This window comes from Urocitellus parryii, chromosome 10 (genome assembly GCF_045843805.1).
Source record: "Urocitellus parryii isolate mUroPar1 chromosome 10, mUroPar1.hap1, whole genome shotgun sequence".
In the NCBI taxonomy this organism is placed as follows: domain Eukaryota; kingdom Metazoa; phylum Chordata; class Mammalia; order Rodentia; family Sciuridae; genus Urocitellus; species Urocitellus parryii.
In genome coordinates, this window is record NC_135540.1 from 77,991,452 (window position 1) to 78,017,639 (window position 26,188).

The 26,188-nt window shown below is 41.6% G+C and overlaps 1 protein-coding gene across 3 annotated transcripts in view; it reads right to left on the reverse strand.

Annotated features, from left to right (window-relative positions):
* The window catches only part of Gpat3 (glycerol-3-phosphate acyltransferase 3), a 59,371-nt gene extending 33,940 nt beyond the window's left edge, over positions 1–25,431 (reverse strand). The window contains exons 1-3 of one of the 3 annotated variants that reach the window (XM_026411946.2): positions 25,238–25,431; positions 24,373–24,669; positions 14,454–14,520 (exon numbers count right to left, since the gene is read on the reverse strand). In XM_026411946.2, the coding sequence (XP_026267731.1) occupies positions 14,454–14,520; positions 24,373–24,513 (208 nt within the window). In that variant the 5' untranslated portion in view covers positions 24,514–24,669; positions 25,238–25,431. Of the gene's footprint in view, positions 1–14,453; positions 14,521–24,372; positions 24,670–24,960; positions 25,040–25,237 lie in introns of those variants that run through there. The other 2 variants (XM_026411945.2, XM_026411948.2) reach the window with 2 other exon arrangements.
* Positions 25,432–26,188: the final 757 nt, after the last annotated feature.

Here is a 26,188-nt window from a genome sequence, read left to right on the forward strand (position 1 = left end):
TCATAGATTTTTAAATTCTGAACCAAGTTAATTTATTATTTATACAAAAAAATGTTTAAAAGGATTATAAGCCCCACTTTAAATAGTTAACACAAGAACTTGCACACACATATCCTTTGTGTTTATCTGTTCACTCTCTCAGAACCACATAGTCTGATGGCTCAGCATGTCGTCAGAATGGTAAAAATGGAACAAGTCAAACTGTATTATCATCACTTTCCACATAACCAGTCACCCTTTCATTTCCAATCTTAACCAAAAATACAACAATTTCCAGGTGAGCTTTAGAAGACCCTAATAACCCTCTACATCAGATAAGGCATTCAGTGTTTTCCTGAAGAGGACAAACAAAATCCCTTATTTGGGGGAGAAAAATATAGCACACACAAAAAAAATGTCAGTGGACAAAAGAATGAGGAAAGAGAAAATACCCAGAACTTTATCCTTCTTTGTTTCCCTTTACTCTTAATTTTTCATGGTTGATCCTTGTCTGCTTTATTTATCTTTTCCTGCTCCCTTCTATAACTTTTCCCCAGCTTTTGTAAAGGTCTTTCTGTGGTGGCACCCCCTTTCTCCACAGAAAAGTCTTAACTGGGCTTCTCCAGAAATCTTCACCATGGCTGATTTTGGGACTGTCAGCAAACGAGTCTCTGCAAAGGAGTCAATGTAGATAAACCTCACATTTTCGTGTCACCCTAGTTTTACTTGGCTACTAGCAGAGAAGATACCAGAACTCCAGGTGCTGGACACCCCTTACTAGTTTTTCACAAACGTATCCATTATAGTAGTTTGTAGAAATGTGCAAACAAGGCCTCTGGCCTTGAGCTGGGCTTCACAGAGATGTCTACATTTTTAAGATAAGTTACCAATTGGGCTCCATGGTAACAGCTGGCAGGAGGAGGAAAGAAAGGGGAGAAGAAGCTCTCCCCTTCTCAGGTGTTGTCCTTGAAGGGTTAACTTGCCAAAACAATGAAAGAAAAAGGTGCTTTTATGTGAATTTCTGCAGACTGCGAACTTCTGAGCCCCTCTCCTTACATACTGGGTATAAAACTCTGAAACTACCTGAACTTGGGGTTTAGGGGATTAATTGATTATAGCAAAAGCTGTGCCCTCTGAGCCTGGCTGCAGTCAATAAAACTGTTTCCTGCTATCTTCGTTGTCTTGCCTCGTTTGTCCCTACAACATTTCATCCTCTGTGAGTTCATGAGATCCACCCTTTCTAGCTGGGGATGTAGCTCAATGGGAGAGTGCTTTCCCAGTGTGCCCAAGGCCCTGGATTTGAGCCCCAGCACTGTAAACAAATAAATCAATCTATCATTTCAAATTTCACCTACTGCAAACAACTCCCAGATGTGCATCTAAGGTCCTGACTTCTTCCTCAAGGCTCCTACATTATTTGGCAGCTTGGAAACTCTATCTATCTCTGCAACAATCCCATTGCTCAGGTTCAAGCTCCCATTCCTTTCCAGAACGAATTCCTGTCTACCATCCTTCCTTTAGCCACTACCCCTATCCTCTTCCTGTCTAATCTCACTTCCACAAAACTTCCAGATTCATCTTCTCAAAGCTTTGAAATCCCTGATCTAAGGAATTAATTTAGTTTTTTTTTTCTTTTTCCCCTGGAGCTGGGGACTATAACCCAAGGCCTACACACATCCTAGGCAAGCACTCCACCCCGAGCCACATCCCAGCACAGGAGTTCATTTATTAGCCTGCATTCACTCAAAGGCTTTTGGATGCAAGATAAACCTGAATATCCCATCTCGATTCCCTCCTCCAATTTATTCACTCACCCTAGCTCCAGCCAAATTCAGTTAGTAGGCACCTAATGTTTCCTAAACTCTCCTTCTTCCTGCCTTTTCTTATGATTTTTCCATCTGATGCCCCTAAAATTAATCTGTTTTCAATCAGTAGAATGCCTTTCCCCTCTTTCTTATTCTCCTTGAGCCTATGAATTCATTAATCCATTCATTAATCAATGGACAGGCTGTCCTAACAGATTTTAGGCAAAGACCAAAAAATTGACCAACTTACATCCAACTTACAGAAAATCATTTCACAGTTTCTAAAATTGCCAGGCTTAACTAAAGGACATAAAGGCTGGCTTGCCCTCTGAGTGTAAGAGTGCAGTGGCAAGCAGTGCCCTCATTTATTTATTTATTTCCTTATTTTTGTCCAAAAGGAGGAAAAAAGAAAACCCAAAAGTATATTAGTTCTTTAATCTTCACTGATTACAAAATACCAGGGTTTTTTTTTTTTTCTTTCTTTGCACAAAACCCCTGCTACCCATGTTCCTCTATCAGCTAGAGATCTTGTGCACATTGAATAGGAAGCCAGCCTGGCACTGGAAACTGACCATGGCCACCCACACGCTGAGATTTTGCAATGCCTTCCAGCATCACAACCCATGCTAGGGGGTCATGTGAGGTCACCCACTCGTTGGCAAGTAAATGCACTCACTGATTTGGAAACATGTGTCACTTAAAATGAGGAAGTTAATGTCTTTGAGCACATTGGTGCTAACATCATTGCAGAAGCAGAAAGAAGGGATATAAATGATACACTGATAAACACAACCTACTCAACAAAAGGAACATTAAGTTCAGAAAAGAGAAACATGCACTTGCCCCTTGTAAAGATTGTAAGTGCTTTGTGTGATTTATTAAGTAGGTGGTTATTATTAATTACATATAGCAAAATCCTGTACTTGCTGTCCAGTCTTAACCTCCTTTTTTTTTCCCCCTGGTACCAGATTGAACTCAGGGGCACTTGACCACTGAGTCATATCTCCAGCCCTTTTTCTGTATTTTATTTAGAGATAGGGTCTCCCTGAATTGCTTAGCACCTTGCCATTGCTGAGGCTGGCTTTGAACTTGTAATCCTACCTCAGCCTCCGGGGCCACTGGGATTTACCTCCTTAAAAAAAAAAAAAAAAACAGAAATGAAAAAAAAAAAAATAAGACCCAAAAAAAATAGAAAAAAAAAACCCAGAAATGGTCTCTGGAATTCATTAATCCTCAGAAACACCTACACCCAGAGAGAGAGAGAGAGTGTGTGCCAAGAAAATGCTACTGGTCATAAAGGGACAATATCATTGCCTATAATTCTGTTTTTTTCTAATAACTTGAAGAAGGGTGTAATTTGTGCGCTCTCTCTCTCTATATGTGTGTGTGTGTGTGTGTGTGTGTGTAATCTCCAAAAATACTAAAAATATTAAAATATTAAAAAAATAATGAAGACATGTAGCCAATGTTCTTCCAACTTTACCGTCCACTGCATATAATACATTTCTCTGTGAATGTAGATATAAAGGGCCAAAGTATCCCACCCACAAAATTTGCCTGTTGTCCCCTGCATCCTCATGCTGTAAGGTCCACTCCTATTTCCACGTAAAACAAGCAGGTACTTCTCTAGTGTTGAGTGCTAGAGAGGCCCAGAGGAGGCCAATCCATCTCAGAGAGAAACACCAGGGTTCGAAAGGATGAGTTGCAGGCCACACCCACTCTCCTCTAGATCTTTTGCACTCATCCTTCCCAAGAAACCCTCCCCCAGAAGTCACAAGAGACTTTTAAGGTCTACTTTAGGAGAATCTTTTGGAAACTGAATAATCCAGGCAATCGAAGCTCTTCTTTAAGCCGGGAGCCTTGGTGGCACACACCTGTAATCCCACTGACTCAGGAGGCTGAGGCAGGAGGATCAAGAGTTCAAAGCCAACTCTTAGCAATTTGTCGAGGTCCTAAGCAACTCAGCGAGACCCTGTCTCTAAATAAAATACAAAAAGGACTAGGGATGTGGCTCAGTGGTGGAGTGTCCCTGAGTTCAATCCCGGTACCAATATAGATAGATAGATAGATAGATAGATAGATAGATAGATAGATAGATAGATAGATAGAGATGTGGCTCAGTAAAATAAGTACCCCTTGGGTTCAATCCTGGGGGCGAGGTGTGGGGTGGGGACCTTCTTCTTTATTATTCCAAGTTTTGGAGAAAACAGTTTTGAGAAAGAGAGGCTAGAAAACCAGGTAGTGACCTGGAAAAGTGAGTGAAGAAGGTATGTAGTGGAACTCCCATGACATTGCTCTGAAGCCACCAAAGAAAAGGGAAGGCCACTGTCTAAGGTTTTACCCACCCCAGGACATGCAGACCTCACTGGCCTCTTCCCACCTACCTCAAGACAGGAGTCTGTCTAAGCACAAGTCCAGTGAGCTTGCTCCTCTTGCAAGGAGCCCCAGTCCCCATGTCATCTCACTAGCATATATCAAGACACACGGTACTTTATAGATTCCAAGGGTTTTAAGAGCTAAGTGCCAGGAACACAATGTGGGGATATGTGTCAAACACATATTTCTTCTTAGGTCACAGAAACAAAGCCACATTCAGCCAAGGAGATTCCACTGATAGAAGAATCACCTCAGTGATATATGGGAGAATGAGAAGGCACTGACCAGACAAACAAGTGAAGAAGGCTTTACTTGACTAGTAGTGTGATCTGGTATGAACTTCCACATCCTGTTTCTTCATCAGTAAAATGAGGATTAATAAGATTTCTTTCTTGTAAATAATTTTGCACAGTGGGGCCAATGTTCAACAAAGGGTGGTAATAACTACTAGTAGTAATCCTAGGTTTACAACAGGGAATTAGGGAAGCTAATTTTGCTAAAAGCAGTGACCCTTTACTTGGGCCTGAAGATGCCCAATGGATGACTAAAAGCAGGATAAAGTTTAACATCTCTGCCTTCATTCTGTATTTATCTTCAGGTGCCTGCTAAACTCTGCACACAGCATGTTAATCATTTAAGGAATGTTCACCTAAAAACTGGTAATACAAGGTTATTAGCTCTAAATTGACCTAGCCTATCTTGTTCCCCTTCAAGACTGAGGCAAGCCTGGAATGGTGGCACACACAGATAGCCCCAGAAATTCAGGAGGTTGAGGCAGGAAGGTCACAAGTTCAAGGCCAGCCTCGGCAATTGAGCAAGACTCTGTTTTAAAATAAAAAGGGCTGAGGATGTAGCTTAATGGTAAATGCCCCTAGGTTCAATCTCTAAGATCAAAAAGAAAAATAAGAAGACTGAGAGGCAAGATTTGCAACATCCCATCTCCGATGCCTGGATTGGCACCTAGGACTCTGCAGGGTTCTCTTATACCTTCCAGGAACAGCAGGAGAAATCATCTCATGGGAACTGAATTACCAGCTTCTAGGATCACATCCTGCAAAGTTCCCTCATAACAAGACAGAGACTTCACTTTTGCCTGCAAATGTTAATGGGTGACTAAAAAGGGGATAAAGGCTTGTCATCTTGCCATCTGCCTCCATTTTGCACCTGACCCCTTTGCTCTGAGTCACCCTGGATTACAGAAACATGGAGTCTGATGAATGAATACCTAGCGAAGAACAGAAGCTAGCCCCCAGGCAACAGCGACTTTCTCAGAGAACAGGCCAGCCTTACCAATCCAGAGGTCACGATGGAGCAGGCCACACCTGATCAAGATCACTTGCGCTGCCAGCAGCAAAAAGCCTATAGCTACATAAGCCTCCAACCCTTGCCCCACATTCCCCTCACTCATGTCATCCTCCCTAAGAACATGAGTCCCTTCCTCTTCCTGGTGCAGTTACACTGATTTTATGCTTTCCATTATTACTTTTTCCATTTGGTTTTGGGGTAAGTGGCCAGACCTGATTTGTTGGATCCCTGGAGTCAGATCCCTGGCCCAGAACTCCAGGAACACTCACAGATGATAAGAACTCCAGAACCAGACTGAAGAATGACCAACCCGTGCCCCCAGCCTCCTCCACCAATTCTTCCTCTATTTAAACCTAAAGCTCCTGTCAGCACTCAGAAAACAGTACTGACACTGGACCTAACTCTGCCTCCCCAGAGGGGCCATACTGATTTTCACTATTACCTTTCTGCTTGGTTTTGGGGGTAAGTAGGCAGACCTGGCTTTTGGGAATCCCCCAAATCAGGCATCTGGCCTAGGACTCCTGTAATAGGCTCTTGCTTCAAGACAGCAACCAAATGGAGAAACTTTGAATTTTGGGTTAGCATTTTTTCGGGGCTGGGGGGACAATGATCATAAGGGATGGAGGGGGGTTATTTGGGGAATACCCATACCTCTAAACTGACCAACTAGAGTTTCTTTCTTTCTTTCTTTTTGACTAGCAGGGATCAAACCCTGGTGCCCTTAACAACTGAGCCACATCCCCAGCCCTTTTTATTTTTTATTTTGAGACAGGGTCTCATTAAGTTTCTTAGGGCCTCACTAAGTTGCTGAGGAAGGCTTTGAATTTGCCATCCTCCTGCCTCAGCCTCCTGAGCTACAGGGATTACAGGTGTGTGCCATGGTGCCCAGCTTGGATTTTCAACTGGGTGAACAGTTGTTGAGATGACTGCTCCTCTCAACAGCAAAGAGAACTTCTCAAACAGGGATTGTACTCCTGAGTGGACTATCAAAACCACCATCTGATCCTACTGTCTTCCCACTGTCAATTAATTTCTAAGCCCTCTGTTCTCACCGTTTGTTCAAACCTCCAAGACTCCCACTCTGAGATGTAAGTACTCTTTTCCAAACTACTAAGGGGTCTGAGATTAAGGGAGCTAAATCATCATCTAATTTTCCAGTCACCAGTGCTGAGGACAAGTCATCAGGGCCCAGACCAGAGGCTGCTGGGATCCTAACTAATTGGATTTGGCCATCCACCTACATCAGAAATAAGACAACATTATATACAAAAAAACATGAATGTAATCACCATTTGGCCCAAACTGGGAGGATAACTAATCTGCCTTCACCCATCCTAGAGAAATGTTGCAATTCACAGGAACAAAAGGCGAGGAAATACATGGGTAGATTAAGCCAGGCTGTGCTAGCTGGAGATGTCACAGTTCTGGTTCTCTGATTTTTGGCTCCAGGCCTTTGGTGGCAGTTTCAGCTTCCATTATCAGCATGAGATGATGGCTTGTGGGAAGCTGGGGTGGAGGAAATTGCTTAACAAGCTAGCAGGACACAGAAGAGAAAACATTTGTGGCCTTCTGATTTTAAATGGGCCCCCTTATAGACCAAAGATTTAAAACCTGCTTATATTAGTTATATTTATTTAATTAATTTCATTGAAAATAGGGATGAGGAGAGGGTATGCCATCCATGTTGCTGTTCTATGAAAGGTTAAACAACCTAAAAAATAATACAGAGTACCTTTTATGGACTTCCTATTTGTTCTTCCAGGATGGGAGACTTCCATTCTGTGATTTAGGGCTTCATTCACTCTCTTCCTACCCATCCCTTCACAATGCAGCTGTAATACCATTACACTGACCTGACCTTTCACCTTCTTTCCTACTGGAACCACTCCATCCTGCTTACTCATCACTGGTCAGAGGCAAATGCTATCACTTACTTAACCAAGGCTTAGAGCAGCATCTTAGTTCAGGCTGCTGTAATAAAGAGACATAGGCTGAGTGGCTTATAAAGAGTAGACACTTATTTCTCATAGTTCTGAGTATTGTCACTGCTCTCACATAGTGGAGGAAAAAAAAAGGAGCTAGAAAATTCTCTGGGCTCTATTTATAAGGGCTAACCTCATTTACTAGGGCTTCATTTTCATGGTTTAATTTCCTCCCAAAGGACCCAACATCTAATACCATCATGTTGGGAGTAAAGATTTCAGATATATCCAGTTGGGGTGGGGGAGGGGCACAGATTTTAGTCCATAACAAGCACAGAGTACATATAAGAAAGTCTCTTGGATGAGGATGTGACCTAGACACAGATGATATATTCTTAATGGATTAGGAGGTGCAGTTTGAAAGATTTCTTTGCCTGTCTCCACCTTTTCTTAAGGAACATACCAGATGTAAAGGTGATCTGGCTGTAATGTCTGTCACCCCATTGACCGCCAGGGTTGATCTGGCTGACTAGGTGAGTGTTCCCTCCCTCTATCACTACTCCATTACATCCCTCCAGAGGCTGCGCACCAGGTCAAAGAGGATGACCTTCCCCAATAGAGGAGGACTGTTCTTCCGTCAAGGATATTGAGAGCTGACTCCCCTGCTAGAACCTCCACCCAAGCTTTTCAAGTCCTTAAGGAACACACCTCCTGTATACTATCTAGCATTCTCTGCTTACCTGCTATTCACACAGCTCCTCCACCCATATCTTCCTTCCTTCCCCAAACCAGCCACCAAAAACCAAAAATCACATTCTGCTAGAAAATGAATCATATTAGAGCTGGGTGAAGTGGCCCACACCTGTGATCCCAGCAGCTCAGGAGGCTGAGGCACGAAGATCAAGTTCAAAGCCAGCCTCAGCAACTTAGCAAGGCCCTAAGCAACTCAGCAAGATCTGTCTCTCAATAAAATAATAATAAAAAAGAGAAAATGAATCATACTAAAATTATAGTGGGCACCACTTGATAAATATGTATTCTAAAAGCTACTGCTCACATCTGTATGAAAGGTGGATGAAGAAAGGAAAGGAAGATTGGACCCCAGGGGGTCATAGTGGCAGTGCTACTGTCATCAAGTGGGCAGAGGCCAGGGATACTGCTAAACACCTTACAACATAGAGGATTTCTCCCTACAACCAGGAACCCTCCAGTCCAAAATGTCTGTAATGTTGAGGTAGAAACATCTAGTTCTAAGAGGTAATATATTTCCACTAAGAACTGCTTTGTTCCTTAGGTTTAAATTCCAGGCACTGCCAAGACTGAATAAGGTATGTTTTTGGAGCAGGTAAGAATCAAATCATTCCCCTGAGACAGGCAACTATTTTCCACTCATATAAAACTAGTTCCATTTGTCAAATTAAATATTTGGCCGAGTTTTTAATTTTATGGTTAAAGTGTAAGATTAACCAAAAGAATAAGAATTTAACAAAAAAAAAGATACCCATTGCTATGTTTGCTTAGGTCATTTTAAAGAAAAAAAAATTATAGATACAGTTAAAGCCCACCCTACCACCTCTTCCTCTCCTCCTAAGAAGATAACCACTCTCACGTAGTGCATATCACTTCCATACATAGTCTGTACTTACCTAAAAATTTGCATAATCCATTTCTGGTAGTAAATTTTTAATTTTTGAAGGGAGTGGTCTGGGGATAGAACCTAGGGTCTCACACATTTTAGACAAGCATACTACCATTGAGCCACACCCCTAACCCTGTGGTAGTAAATTTTAAATAAATGTTATATTATTCCTTTTACGCTGTCTTAACACTGCTTTAAATTTATCTACTTTGTTTTCTCCATGTAAATTCAATTAAACCATTTTGGCTGCTGTATAGTGTTTTTAAAAAACAACTCATATCAGGCACAGTATTACAGGCCTGTAATCCCAGCGACTTGGGAGGCTCAGGCTGGAGGATTTTGAGTTCCATGCCAGCCTCAGTAACTTAGTGAGGCCCTGTCTCAAAAAAATAAAAAGGAATGGGGATATGGCTAAGTGGTTAAGCCACCTGGGTACAATCCCTAGTACCAAAAACACAACATCTCTCAAATGTCTATTAGCGAAATATTATCCCACATTTTCTGTGAATCTAAAATAGCTTATTAATGTTATTGTAACCAATGTATTTAAGCTATCAGTTAGCTATGAGTTAGTAAAATGCCTCACAGAAAGAATTCCAAACATAAAATTAGAAGGAAATGTTAGACAACATTTGGGTATAACAACAGCATTTCATCTCAGTATTTCATTCTTTCTGAGTGTTTGGGTAGGCAAAGGGGAGAGCCTGAAGGCATGAAGTACAAGGTGAAGGAGAAATTTAGCACAGGGGCTAAATTAACAGCAGGCCACATGACCCCAAATCTTCACAAGCAGTGGCAGCTGGAGGAGGGTCCTGGACACTGCCTGCCCCTCCCATTGCCAACAGTGCCCACTCGAGCCAGAGTCACACTCCTGGGAGCAAGGCCAACATGACTGCACCACCAGCCTATGTACAGTAATTTCTATTCTTATGAATCACTCTTGGGTAAAATGCAGGCCTATTCATGCTTGTTGATTTTGGGTTGGTCATAACTCCAACGTCCTGGTACAATACAATTATGATGGAATTCTCTGAGTAATTCCAGTTAACTAAAATTTCATAATTCATTATATAATTACAATTTTAATCAAAAGTGCTGATTTAAGCTTAATGGTATCCTGGCAATCAGGTGCCCAAAAAGTGAGGCTGGCAGCTCTTAAAAGTCTCTTGCAGCATTTACAGCAGACTAAAATAAAAGTTGCACGGATCGTTCAGTGGTACTCCGTCCCTGGGTCCAAATAGATGCCTTTGTCCTCTAGCTGGTATGGTGACAGTGGTCGAGAAAAGCAGCAAAGAAACCACCAGCATTCTCTTTCCTTGCCTTAGCTTACCATGCTGCTCTTTTGCACATCTAGGGTACAATACAGGTGTGTGCCACCAAGCCCGGCTTCAGATAAGCCCAGAAGAAATATAGTGCTAGAGGGATTTGACTTGGGAGGGAAGCTCGAAATATATTTCAAAATATGTGCTTCATTAAACAAAATTGCAACAGAAGGAATGTTTTATGTGTATGTAGAAAATAAAAATAATGATTTTCCCTGTCTAGACAAGATCTGCCTCTCAGAAACTATTATTGGGACTGTATCATTCAAAATCACACCCTGAACTCCTGGGTCCGCTAGCCAGCCTGTGACCCTTGCCTAAACTAACTGGCTCAACACTGACTTGTGCTATCATTGGCTGCGGTACAGAGACATGATGCTCCCAAGAGGGAAGATTGCACCAGCCAAGCACACAAATGTGCAGTATTTCATCACCCTCTATTGGTCTGTCTAGGATTGTGACACTACTTTTCCATCGACTCCAAATACCAGGCTATCAACTGGCACAAGTCCTGGCTGGCCAAGTGTGGAGTCAGCATGGGAGCCGAGGTGCATGGCATGAACGGCTCTTGGATTAACAGAAATGGATGAAGCACAGATCAGAGCCTAAATTAGATCTCATTGTCCTTTGTTTATGTACCTATTTCAGCATTTATCACAATGGATGGTCAGATGCCTGTCTTCCCACAGGGACTGTACCTTAATTGGCTTTGAATCCTGTGACAACCTTAGCTATCCCAGATGCTCAATAACTGGGAGTCAATTCCCAATTTTATCAGCTAACAAGAAGGGCAGCTACTCTGAATGAAATATAACAAATTTTGTAGACACTGGCCTTACTCTGAACCATTATATTTTATTATAATTTATATTTTCTCTTCCTGTTCATGTCCACTCTTTCCTGGAAAACACAAAGACCAAAAATAGATAAGGCAGATGTATGACTATAAGAATAATAATAACCCAGTAGATGAAAGTCCGAATGAAGTCCTCACCTCCACATAGCCTTTAAAAAAAAATACAGGTGTGCATTGTGGCACACACCTATCATCCCAGCAACTTAAGAGGCTGAGACAAGAATATTTCAAGTACAAGTTCAGCCTCATCAACTTAGTGAGACCCTGCCTCAAAATAAAAATAAAAAATAGATCTGGAGATATAGCTCAGTGGTAAAGTACCCTGGGCTCAATCCCTAGTATTTAAAAAACAAAAAACCAAAAAAAAAAAACCCTAAACCTATGCTTCTGGATACCTACACCTAGTTATTTTTTTAATCCATTTAACCTACTAAATTGAAATACCATGTGCCTTTTTTAATTCATGGCCTAAGTCATACACCACAACCACTCCAAAGCATAGGGCCCATAAAATTTCACAAGATCAATAATAGCCCAAAGTCTCACTAAATACAACAGAAAACCAGCAACAAAGTTTGTTCTTTCCTTAAACATTTTTTTTTCCTGTACTGGGGATTGAACACAAGGGATGCTTTAACACTGAAATACATCCCCAGTCCTTTTTATTCTTTATTTTGAGAAAGAGTCTTGACAAATTGCTGAGGGCCTTGCTAAGATGCTGAGGCTGGCCTCAAACTTGCAATCCTCCTGCCTCAGCCTCCCGAGTCACTGGGATAACAGGTGTGCACCACCACACCTGGCTGTTCTTTCCTTATTAGTAAGGATGCACATTTAAAAGTGTTCCCACAGACTAGCAGTAGAACTACTAGATACCGAACGGAGGAGCGCATATAGTCAAAAAGATCCAGGTTGATAAAATGTTAGAGGAGTAGTACTTTGGTGTTTAAGCATACACCCTAAAGCTCTACTAGTTGCTTCAGTCATCTGAATAATAATTACACAAAAAAGGCTCAAATGTTTTCAAATACTTTGCCATTTCCACAAGTTACAGCAATTTTCTACAATTCCTTTCAGCCAAGCCTCCAGAAGATAAATTCCTTCTAGTGAAATGTCTGACAAAGCATGATAATTGTTAATCCTAAATCAGTGAGGCACAAACTTTTCTACATTACTTTTTATAAACACATAAAGGCTTACTTCTTTTTATAATTAAATCTGGGGATTTGTTTCTTTCTTATTGCTTAACTATTGTTAGGTAGGAGGCAAGGCAAGGGGAAAGGGCCATCCCTTAGGGCTCTCCAGTCCACCTGGGGCCCTCATGACGCTTCACCTGAAGCCCCTTTCCTGAGGGGAAACTGGGCCATCTCGCAGTTAAAGAGAGGAAGCAAGATGACTTGAAAGGGAATTCAAGACCAGGAAGGGAAAGTCACGAATCTTGGGCATGCCACAAGTACTGACCTAAAGTTAACTTGTTGCTAGTTAACATATCATTAGCATTTCAGTTTCTGCCCCTCTGTCCAGGGGAAAAACAAACTTACACATGCGTAGGAGAGAAGAAAGTATGTCAGGTTCAGCTGTCAAACAAGGTATCCATGAATCCCAGATCCACTCAGGGGAGAGGGGAGAGCTAGAAAAGCCCAATAAAAAAGAGCTACACACACACACACACACACACACACACACAGAGCCTTGAGCTACTTCACAGCTCTGCCCACACTGCTCTCTCAAAGTGTTTTCTTCACTTTCAGTAACTCTCTGCCTTGCCTGCCAACCTTTTGTGTCCTGCTCAGTTCTTTGCTCAGGTGGCCATGAACCTGTACTGGGGACCCCCTAAGAACCTCTCCCTTTGTGCCAGTAATACTCTGATCTGAATGTCTTTAACAATTCTTAAAATTCTTACCCTGCATGAAAGGGTTTCTTTGGACAAAGGCAAAGACAAGGACTGCCTGGCCCAGTTGATTTGCTAGTTAACTCCTACCAGAAGCTAACAGGAGTCATACAGGGGAAAAGGATATCATGTCAAAAAAGTTTAATAAATGTTATGTTAAATAAAATTAAACACTTTTCTTTATTACAAGACTTTTCTGAGCCTTTATCACTATTTCAGGCCATGTTGGGGGTTTTTGGTGATGGGGATGGAACCCAAGGCCTTAACATATTCTAAAAACACACTTTACCACTGAGTTACACCAGCAGCTGAGAGTTATTTATTTCATGTACACTTTTACCATTAGCCTTTAGCAATAAAGTATTATTCTGAGGAACATACTTTGAGGAACTCAAGTTAGAATAAGATGCTAATAAAGCCTCAATTATAAGTGTTAACTCCCTGGTACTTCAGTAAGCCCTGCTATGTTTGGATACGGCTTAAGTGTGTTCCCTCAAAGTTTCATGTACGGGAGACTTGGTCATTAGTGTGGCAGTGCTAAGATGGTATATAACTTTATAAGGTCCTAGGTCAACTGAGGGTGCTGCCCTCAGAAGAGATTAAGATAATCCTCTGCAACTCCATAGTAGTTCTTTTTTTCCCCTTCCTTTTCATAAATTGTTGAGGCTGACCTCAAACCTGCGGATCCTTCTGCTCCAACCTCCCAAGTCACTAGGATTTTAGGCATGTACCATAGCACCCTGCCCCCATGATACTTCTTACAAGTATGAGTTGTTATAAAAGCTTGAAGCTAACCCCTGAGTCACTCTCCCTTCTTCCTGTCTTACCATGTGATCCTTCTACCCACATGAGCTCCACCATCCACCATGAGTTCCTCATTAGAGACCAGGTGATCTTCCCATGCCATGCCCTTGAGCCTCCAGAACTGTGAGTTAAATAAATCTCTTTTTTCATGAGTGGCCTGCCTCATTTCTTTTGTAACAGTGATGAAAACTGACTACTACTGCCCCACCAACACTTTTAAACCATTGACTCTATCTTTATAACCATAGGAAGCCATCTTCAAATGCACACCCTTAGAAACTAAAACACCACCTATACAATACCTGTAATAAGAACATATAAATGAACTATAACACTTATCACCACCTTCATGATAAAAAGTTATATAACAAATTAGAATAAATTAAATTAAGTCAACCCAAACTCAGGCAGCTGCTGTTTTGCATTAAGGACAGAATTTTAAGTAATCCAAGGCCTAAGGAAAGCACCGCTCTCTGTATATTTCACATTCAAATTGGGAAAATATAAACCTACCCAATGTGAATATTTTAATGATCATAATGAAAAGAAAGACTTACCAACAGAAGCTGAATTTTTAAGAACAGACTCCTTCTCAGCTCCTTTTTCAATTCGTAATGTGGCCCACTGTTCAAAAACAAGAAGTATTAATGTTAACTCTTCTGTAGACACAATGTAAACTACTCAAACCTTCCTTCTAACCCTCAGTTTCCTTATTATAAAATGAGAATTATCATTCCCATCCCATAAGATTGCTGTCAAGATTAAATGACATTACACGCATAAAGACCTAAACACAGGGCACAAAGTATAATGATTCTTTTCATAATAAACTAGGCATTCAGGTACAAGACATGTTCAAAGAGGAATCAGAAAAGCTTGCAGAGCCAGGCTCAGTGGCTTCTCAGGAGGTTTAAATAGGAAGATCATAAGTTCAAGGACAGGCTGAGCAACTTAACAAAGCCCTGAGCAACTTAGCAAGATGCTTCCTCAAAATAAAAAGGGATGTAGTTCACTGGTAAAGCATCACTGAGTTCATCCCCAGTTCACCATCATCATCATAATAATAAGGCTAGGCATGATGGTGCTCACCTGTAATCCGGGGGGGCTTAACTGAAAATTCAAAGCCAGCCTCAGAAACTTAGCAAGGCTTGGAGCAACTTAGCAAGACCCTGTCTCAAAATAAACAGTAAAAAGGGCTGGGGATGTGGCTCAGTGGTTATGTGCCCCAGGTTCAATCCTTGGTACTAAAAAAAGAGAAAAGAAAAAGGGCGAGAAAAAAAAAAAAAAAAAACAGCTTACAGAAAGAAGCAGCATAGACTCAGAAAGCTACAAAGAGTAAGTGAAATCACTAACTAAATAAAAAACAAAATCTGTCCACCTAATTACTGACCTATTAAGATGCATAGGAAAAAATGTTATGATTATAAGGATCTACAGGCTTAGGAGAATTTAATAATTGGAAAAACAACTCTCACTTTATTTAAATATACTGAGATGTGTTTTTAATTTTTTTCTTTATACATTTCTTATGTATTTCTAAAATTTACCTTTTAATATCAGAGTTTAAAAAGCACAAGGGAATTTTTTCAACTCAGTATTCTAGAGAATCCTCAAATGCTGTCTTTTAGTTTTAAAATAGCCAATTAGCCAGGAGAAGTGGTTTATACCTACAGTCCCATTTAACAGAGACAGGAAGATTGCAAGTTTAAGGCTAGCCTCAGCAAACTAGTGAGAACCTGTTTCAAAATAAAAAATTAAAAAGGAGTAAGGATGTGGCTCAGTGGTAAAGCCCCTCTAGATTCAATCACCAGTACCACAAATGAATAAATAAATAAATAATAAAAATAGTCAATTAGGGGCTGGTGGTATAGTTCAGCAGTAAAGCTCTTGTCTAGCATGAGCAAGGCCCTGAGTTCAATCCCCAGAACACAGAATAAAAAGAAGAAAAGCAAATTCAAATGACATCTAGAAGATTACAATTTGATTTCAAAGTGGGGGGGAAATAAGAGGCAAAAAGCTATGTAATAATTATAATTGAATATAAGTACCCATGAAGGGGCATTTATTAATGCGTCAAGGCAAAAACCATTACTATTAGTATTTCCAAAAACCTATTACTAGGCTCAGACAGGTGTGTAAAGCAGAGAAACTGAAAGGTTTTTTTTTAAAAAAAATAAATTAGAAAATAACTGACAGAATAAATAGCCCAAGCATAAGTACAAAAGTCAAGGATTCTGGCACGGACCACCAGGACCCCTGCACAACAACTTAAAAAGCCAAGAGGGCACATGCCAGCACGCTCAGGAAACACCTATAAATAGAAGCCTGATCTTCCAGCTTCAAGTGGCAAGTCACTGATGACAATTAGACTTGGTCTTAGTCTGGCTACATCATTTTAGATATTGCTGATTTGGCACAGGGTTTCTCAAACTCTGGACTCCTATCTTTTTTCAACTGAGATAAAGGTTAATTTCCATAGTTTCTTACTTAAAGCTTTGGACCCCATTATCATTTGAAAAAAAGCCAAATATATGATAAAATAGAATATTGTTTTTATAATAGTTTACTTTTTTACAATCCAGCATTATTTACCTCAGAACTGACTTTTTAATTGTATGCAGATGATTTTATATTTTATATAAATGTAGTTCCAGAGGTTGGAACAATTACCCCATGCTCATATGATGGAAAATATTGGTATTTTTGTGGCAGTTAAGGGCTGAGTTATAGCCCCCAAATTCATATGGTGAAGCTCGAACCCCTTACTTCGGAATGTGACTGAGAGAGGGTCTTTAAGAGATGATGAAGTTAAAATGAAGCCCTTAGAGTGGGCCATAATCCTATCTGACTGGTGTCGTAAGAAGAAATTGGACAGCCAAAGAAATTCCAAGCATGTGTGTGCACACGGAAAAAAGATCACGTGAGGGCATAGTAAGAAGGTGAACCCCTGTAAGACTAGGAGAGGCCCCAGATCAAAACATTGCCTGCCACACCTTGATCTTGGACTTTTAGTTTCCTGAACCATGAGAAAATAAATTTGTGCTGTTTAAGCCACCCAGTCTGTGGTATTTGGTTGTGTCAGCCCTAGCAAACTATACAATGACATTTTTCAAACACTGAGTGACATTCCTTAAAGAGCAAGAAAGAGTTTCAGAATGCCAAAGAACTGCAGTGACTGTGCTCAGTGTAAACAAATGTTAGACCAGGCTCTTATAATCCCAGCTATTCAGGAGGCCAGGAGGATCACAAATTCAAGGTTAGCCTGGACAACTGAGAGAGACTTTGTCTCAAAATAAAATGAAAGGGCTGGAGATTATAGCTCAGTGGTACAGCACTCCTGGATTCAATCCCTGGTAATACACACACACACACACACACACACACACACACAAGTAAATGTTAATGTTGGAGAAGCAGCCATTTAACACGAAAAAGAATTTGTGTTAGAAAACCATTTTCTTCCATAGGTTTACTCTCCAGTGAAAGTAAAATCCTGCCTGTGCTTTGCAGCCAGCCAGCTGTATGCTGGAATTTTAGTCCTGCCATTTCTTGGCTCCAGCTATTTCAGAGAAGATCCTTTAACCTTGGAGCATCCATTTCATCATCCCTAAAATGGGGACAACACCAAGCGTGGTTGTGAAAATTAAAGGAGCAATATATCTGTTGCCATAGTAGGCCATAAAGAATAGCAATGGCTTCCTCTTCCTCCCCATGCCCCACACTTTATTACCAAAGATGACCAGTTTTTTCTCAAACTATCAGTATGTCTCCCAATAGATATCTATTTTTCTTTCATCATGCCAGCTTCTTCCACCAATTGAGTAAGCCCAAATATAAAGGCAGAATATCTCTACTTCAAGTTCTGAATCTCTTCTAAAGGATCTCAGAACAAATCTACCTCCAAGCTCCAGGAGAAGGCAGCTCTGTAGGCAAGAGGTTTCTGAAGGTCAGAAGTGGCATCTAACACCACCCTTTACTGTTCCCCACCTCACTCTCACCCCAAGGAAAGCTAAGACACTTATCAATCAGGCTTTCTCTCCAATTAATTTCCACACCTTCTAAGAGAAAAATGCCAGCTATCCAAAATTCACCAGTAAGAAGCAGTTTCAAGTCTAACTTTAAAGCTTAAGCCCAAAGCTTGCAATATTGTGACACTGTCACCTAGACAATTACAACTTCCAATTTTTCAACTATCAAGACATTTAGGGATTGACTAAAGATATGGAAAAGGAAGAAGAAAAGTGCATAAAATTGAATAAAAATTCAAATTACGAAGCTCACTCAAATAACAGCTGGCTGCCATCTGTAGCCAAATGAAAGTTTCTTGACAGAGCTGTCATCTTGATAGACTAAGAATGCAGCCTCCAAATTAAAATCCCATTCTGCCACTGTCAGCTGTATATTGCTGCCCAGACATATTTTCTCTCTGAACCTCCACCTTCAGATCTATCAGTGAGAGTAATGATAGAGCTGTGTGAAATTAAGCTGTATTGTGCAAAGCACAATACCTGGCCAGCTTTTGTTTAATATTACTTTCTATCATCAACATCGGGGCCTTCTAGCACATTTATTAAGTTTCCAACATCAGATATAATATCTATTATACAGGTGTTAATGACCATCTGATAATTATTGATGTACTTTTTTTCACCCCCAATATTAAAGACTGAACCCAAGGAAACTTTTTAACAATTCACTGAGCTACATTCCCAGCCCCTTTTACATTTAGGCTTGAGACAGATCTCACTAAGGTCCTGAGGGTTTCGATAAGTTATGAGGCTGGCCCACAACTTGTAATCCTCCTGCCTCAAGCTCTAGAGTCATTGGGATGACAGCTGTGTACCACTGTGCCCAGCTTGACATGCCTTTTTAAAAAGACGGAGAGCTTCGATCAGTGGCATATACCTGTAAACCCAGTGGCTTGGGAGGCTGAGGCAGAAGGATCTTGATTTCAAAGCCAGCCTCAGAAAAAGTAAGTTGCTAAGCACCTCAGTGAGACCCTGTCTCTAAATAAAACACAAAATAGGGCTGGGGATGTGACTCAGTTGTTGAGTGCCTGAGTTCAATTCCCAGTACCCACTCACCTCCCCCCCCCCAAAAAAAAAAAGAAAAGAAAAAAGATGGAGAGGGCTGGGGTATATAGCTCAATGGTAAAGTACTTGCCAAGAATATGTGAGGGACTGGGTTTAATCCTCAGCACCATAAAAAAATTTAATAAAGATATTGTGTCTATCTACAACTTCAGTTATAATTTTTTTTTAATGTAGAACTAATTGGTGGAGAGAGGAGAGAGTAAAGGGAATAATATACAAAAAATAGGAATAATCTGCTCTGAGTACATGTTGACCCACCAAAGATCTGAAGATACGTTAAATCTTAGCTTCATATAGGTACATAATTAATTAATTTTAAATGAATTAAAACAGTATCAAAGAATGTCCTAATCCAAACTCCATGAAATGTTCAGCATCTACTGTATATCAAATGCTTTAATTTATTCTCCTTTAATTTGCAGAATAATCCAATCCAGCATATTTGTCCATACACATGTACAAACTAAGCTTGAGATGTTAAGTGACCTAAGGCCACAAAGTCAGAAATTTGGAGCAACTCATTCATACTTCCTTCTTATTCCTGAAAAATGGAAGAAAAAGCTGAACACAGTAGCACAAACTTGCAATCCCAGCCACTTGGGAGACTGAGGTGAGAGGATTTCAAGTTTGAGACTAACTTGGGCAACTTTGCAAGACCCTGTCTCAAAACCAAATGAAAAAGAAGGCTAGGGGTGTAGCTCAGTGCTAGAGTGCTTACCTAGCATGCACAAGGGCCTGGGTTCAATCCCCAGCACACACACACACACACACACACACACACACACACACACACACAGGAAGGAAAATTAGTCCTATTGTATGTCCATTGCCTGTATATCTGATTAGATAATTTAGATCTTAAGTATCATTCCCTTTCTATCAACTCTATATTCTCTTTCCATTCTTTATTTCTCTCTAAACATGAACCTTAAGTCAATGAGTAGCAATCCATCCCCACTCTCACCCCAATCATTAACCTTACAATTTACTTTCACGGTTGAGAGCAGCACATTTCAATGTTTAATTTGTGCTCCTGTTAAATAAATACAACTTCACACTCACCCTTCCACAGACTCTAAAATATACACACTACCATCTGGATCAATTTCCCTCTACACATCCCCTCAGATAAAAGTTTTACTTTTCACAGTTCTTATTCCTAAAATAATTTCCCCCTGCTGGGTGCGGTGGAGCACACCTGTAATCCCAGTAGCTGGGAGGCTGAGCAGGAGGATCATGAGTTCAAAGCTAGCCTCAGCAAAAAGTGAGGCACTAAGCAACTCAGTGAAACCCTGTTTCTAAATAAAATACAAAATAGGGATGTGGCTCAGTGGTCAAGTACCCCAAGTTCAATCCCTGGTACCCAGAAAAATAATTAATTAATTAATTAATTAATTAAAAGAATTTTCCCCAATATAAAGTTATTGTATTGACATATATTGACTAATAAATTATTATATATCCCTTGGAAATCATCGGTTAAGGACTCACTAAATTCATACTAAGCCAAGCATTCAAGCCTTTTTCTCAAATAGTTTGCCATGTCAGGGACTTATACACACATCTAGAGACAACCAGCGATGCAGAAGGCAGCATGCAGCAGGTGCTCAATAAATGACATTAAATGAATTGGCAAACTAATAAGGTGTCAGAGAAGAGTCATATAGCTCAGTGGATACCTTCACATTCAGAATGTTCTCCACATACAATTCAACCTACAGAATTTGAGTTGAAGGTCATATAAAAAACACCCCACTACTAATTAAATTTCTAGAAGTAAATACATGTGGACAAAACTAAATGAACTTTTTAAATAGTATGTAAATTATAACCAATAAACTTGAGAACTATCCAATTCTTTCTTTAATTAATTAATTTATTTATTTTAATTGGATATATATGACAACAGAATGCATTTTGATTCATTGTACACAATTGCAACACAACTTCATTTCTCTGGTTGTATATGATATAAGCATCACACCATATGTGCAGTCACACATGTACCTAGGGTAATGATGTCCATCTCATTCCACCATCTTTCCTGTCCCCATACTCCCCATTTGCCCCACTAAAGTTCCTTGTTTTTCCCATGCCCCCCCCCATTATGGATCAGCATCCACTTATCAGAGAGAACATTTGGCCTTTGGTTTTTTGGGACTGGCTAACTTCACCTCACATGATGTTCTCCAACTCCATCCATTTATCTTCAAATGCCATAATTTTATTCTCTTATAATGCTGAGTAGAGAACTATCCAATTCTGATCAAAAAATCCCAAAGAATATTTTTGGGACTGGAATGTAAAGATGGGGAGAAAAACAAGAATCAAATTAATTGAGAACTTACTAAGCAATAATGAGTGACAGAAGGGCTGGGTCTTGAGTGGAATCTACAAAAAGGCAGCATATTGTCCAGGGCTCATAATGTTCTAATGCTAGACAATTGGCACAATTTTAAAAGGAATTATTCCTACAGTGGGGAAAAGCAATCCACTATACTAACCCCAGTCTAACAGAAATGTCTCTGAAATATCTAACACTGTTCTAGATAAAGGATGGAAAATCCAGGGTTGCTATTTTCCTTTCTGAGCCTGAAGCAGAAATCACTATCATACCTCTCTTCCCTAATGAGCCCAACTGCTCCCCAACATTGGAGCTTCAGGCAGCATATCCAGCAAATCAGTGGACTTACAAAAGGAATTTCTGTTCAATTCCAAGCATCCCTCTGACCTAATAAGTTAGTGTTAGTAACAAAGGTTGTTCCTTGTGGTGCCACCTACCTGGTTTCCAAGCTACTTGGAATAGAAAATTGGCATTCTGGGAAAAACTAAACTTCTTGGTTGTCAAGGAGTTCATCTCTGAGAGTCTTTTCAACTCCAGAGAGACAAATATCAAAACTCAGGCCAAGCATGGTGACGCACATCTGTAATCCCATCGGCTCCAGGGGCTGAGACAGGAGGATGGAGAGTTCAAAGCCAGCATCAGCAAAGGGAGGTGACTAAGTAACTCAGTGAGACCCTGTCTCTAAATAAAATACAAAATAGGGTTGAGGATGTGGCTCAGTGGTCAAGTGGCCCTGAGTTCCATCCTTGGTACCCACCCCACCCCACTCCCCAAAAACTCAAGGCCTCCTCAAACTGAAAGCCAGACCCTGGATTGGAGAAGAATCCCATCAAGATAGCAAATTTGCCTATCTAAGAACAACTAGCTGGCCTCGCCCTTAGATATCTCTTTAGCAGTTCCTAAAACACAAAGGTAAAATAGACAGGAGTGAGCAACTGGAAGCCAGAAAGTATGATAAACCTTCACTCAGTTCCCACTTGGCGTATAAGCTCCAAATGACATTGCTGTACAAGAGAAGAGTTCAATCATTCCAGAGTGCTGAACATGAGGGAATATCAGCTGCAAAGGGGTATCCTCTATGGGGAGAGAATTCTGAAGAAGTTCTAACAGAAAGAAGCAGCCAGGAAAATCATGGCATAGTGCAACCACACTCAGAATGTAATGGCAATGAGAAAAGCTCAATAATGAGAAATGTCTCCCAAGTAGAAACAGAAGAACTTCAAAACCATGAGGGATGCCAGGCCAGCAGCCCACACCTGTAATCACAGCAACTTGCAAGGCTGAGGTAGGAAGATCTAAAGTTCCAGGCCAGCCTTGGCTATTGTGGGACCCTGTCTCAAAAATAAAAAGGCCCAAGGGTGAGGGTCAGTGGTAGAGCGCCTCTGAGCTCAATCCCCAGTACTGCTAAATATATAAGTAAATAAAAATATGAGGACTGGACATGAGTAATCAAATATAACTTTAAGGGCTCAGCAAAGAAATAGCCACAAAGAGAAAGTTCGACCAAGACCTGGAGTAAAACAGAATATTAGCAGGCATAAGTCACTGTCCCATGGGTTATATAGTATATCTGGGAGTCACATCCTTACTGAGGAAGAAGAGCAAATAAAGCCATGTCCTACCAGTGGACAGAAAATAAAGGCAGAAAAATGGGAACCCATATTGGAAGTTAATGTAGAAGCTAGAGAAACAAAGATGACAGAATCTAAGTAATCATATTATTGTTTTAATAGCAACACACATACATAGCAATGAACACATGCAGACACATTTCTAAGGGCTTGACATATTTTAACTCATTAAAGCAACAGTACCAAAATAGGTACAATTTTTACTCCTATTTTATAGGTGAGTTAAACAAGGTAAAAGAAGTATGTGTCTTCCTAAGGTCACATATAGAAAAACAGAGCTGGGAGGCTAGGGATGTAGCTCAGTAGTAGAGCACTTGCTTAGCCCTGGGTTCAATACAAGTTACTGAAAAAAAATGGAATTAGGTTTTTGGTACCAAATGTAAACAAACCTGAACAGCCTACAGGGCCTCTCTTCAGTTAAGACTCCTGTTTTCAATTCTTAGTTCAGACAAACCACTGAACTCTGAGTCTCAGTTCCCTTATCTGTAAAAGTAGATATACCTGTCCTCCCTACCTGATAAGACCCTTTGAAACTCAAAAAAATCCCTGAGTAAGGGTAAGCTGCTGTTATTCCCTACTGGACTCACGTGCATCTAACACTTTTCTCTGCAAAATTTGGAAACAAAACCTTAGGTAGGCAGAACTGAGGTCAAAGAAAAGACCTTTGCAATGGCATTTCAAATGCTATTGGTTAGATAAAATTTCCATGACTCCACGGAAATAAAATCAGATTTCTTTCTGCCATCCAGCAATTGGTTTCTTATCTTGGAAATAAAGTAGAACACAATGTCTTTCTGGACAAGATATCTTAGCGCACCAAAGGACCTCTGGAACCTGGGCTGTAAAAACTGACAGTGAATCGAGAGCCACACAGAATAATATCCATAAACAAATTCACTGATGAAAAAGACTGCCCCATGATCATTCTAATCTGTGAAATAATAGTTGATGGAATTGAGGTAAAGCAGTTCTATCTTCAACCGGGGGAAATAAGATGGTCCAGTGATCTCAGCCTGAATTCCTCCAGCTCTGCAGAAGATGCAAAGATGCTGTTTTCCACGCTATGAGGAAAACAAAGGAGAAAGAAAGAAAGAAAGAAAGAAAGAAAGAAAGAAAGAAAGAAAGAAAGAAAGAAGGAAGGAAGGAAGGAAGGAAGGAAGGAAGGAAGGAAAGAAAGAAAGAAAGAAAGAAAGAAAGAAAGAAAGAAAGAAAGAAAGAAAGAAAGAAAGAAAGAAAGAAAGAAAAGAAAAAAGAAAAAAAATACACAATTTCCTACTACTGGCCTTGGGGGCCGGACCCTAATCATTTTGGCTCTGGCTGTCACAGCCCTAAGCTCAGTCCCCACAGCCCCGGGTCCCCCCTAGAGTCTTCAGAGCAGTGAGGCCACAGCATCCTTCCTGGCACTCACCTCTAAAGTTTTCACCAGGATCTTCATGTAGATCTCGGAGATGCCCAGAGACACTCCAAAGGCCGAAGGCAGCAGGATGAGGCCCAGCACCAGCGTCAGCCAGGTGAACAGGATCTTCCCTGCCAGGTCTGCACCTTCCATGGCTCAGCGCACCCACTCGGAAGAGGTCTGCAGAGGAGGTTCGGGCGCGACAGCTGTCCTTGTCCCCGGGCAGTTGGGCCAGAGCTCCGGGAGCAGAGCACAGAACCCTGAGCTGGGCTGCGGTGGGTCAGCGCTGCCGCCTCCTGCCACTCACCTCTGCGGGACAAAGAGAGGAAGGAAAAAAAAAACTTTGAGAACGTCGGTAATTTCCTTCCTCCTCGGCTCCTCCTTGTCCCGACTGGTTAACTCTCCGTTAAAGGCCGGGGCGAAGCCTGAAGCCACGGGTAGCAAGCGCAGACCCGGGTAGCGCAGGCTGGAAGACCAGAGCTGGGGCTAGCTAAGCGACACCGCCGTGCGGTCAAAGCACAGGAGCGCAGCCAGGAACGCGCCCCACCCGGTGCCTGATTTCCTCTATGTTGAGATTGCGACAACTCAGCTGTGACTCACCGAGGCCCTCCCAGAGCGAGGATCCCTGCCGGCGACCTACACCTCTGCACACAAGCTGGCTGGAGCCTGGCTACGCTCGGGCGTCCTGCGCCCTATTTCTGCGCGCTGCCCTTGCCCCACCTCCTCTGCCACCCAACGGGGAGCTCCCTGGCAGGATGAGCTCCCAGCGCCGCAGCCTCCAGGGCGGCCTCCCCCCTTCCCCGCCCCCCACCTCCCCCAGCGCTCTCGGCAAAGATCCTTTCTGGAGGAGAGTTTCCATCTGTAACACAGAACCTACTATTGACTATCCCGGACGCTTGCGAAGGTCTTGTCTGGGTTCGTGTAAAACGACCTCTTGGGAAGGGTTTTCAAGGAGAGGAAAAGGCAGCGTATGGATGAGCAGCCACACATGCCGCTTCTGGGTTTGCCCCACCACCTCCTCTTACGTGTCCCTCCCTACAGAGTTGAGGGGCTAAATCTTGCTTAACCGAAGAGTAGAAGGCTTTCTCCTTGAGTCGCCTAATTCCGCTGCCTGCTCCAGAGCACAGAAACCCCACCCACGGCTGAGTATCTGTCACTCCCTCCGTGGGGAAGATTCCAACCCACCTTCCTTCCCACCCATGCACCAACATTCAGCGCCCAGACGCTGCAGAAAATGCCAGGCAGGAGCCAGCCTCCACCAAGCTGACAAGAGTCTCCTGGGGGTTCCGTCCCCGCACGGCTATGGTATTTACTCCCCTGCAGTCCAACTGGTTTTAAGAACGAGCATGAGAAGGCATATTGAACACTACCGTAGTCCCTAAGAAAATCAAGCTGCTCAGGGGACAGATTATCACTGAAATCAGATCTAACTCTCTTAATGGGACAAAATCTTTTACGGGTAACATTAGGGTGTTGTTTTAAGGTGAAAAAAGCTGTGAGGACCAGCAACTGAATTGAGACAGTGTTAATACCGCCTCTGCCCCCATCTTCACATGGCCTTCCCCCACCCCCACCCCCTAAAGTGCGGGGTAGTTGGAGGTTGAACTTAGGGACCTTGAACATGGGCATGCTAGGCAAGCACCGCACGACTGGCTACATCCCTGCCCTTCTTCTCTTCTTACAAATATTGTAAGGAAAAAAAAAAAAAACTGATCCTGCCAAGAGTGTAGAAGAAGTGCAGAGCTAGGAATGATAAGCGCCTCTGCAAAGAATGTAAATGTCCTCTGTGCCTCCTGCCAGATGGGTGTCACAGACTCTCTGCTACTGA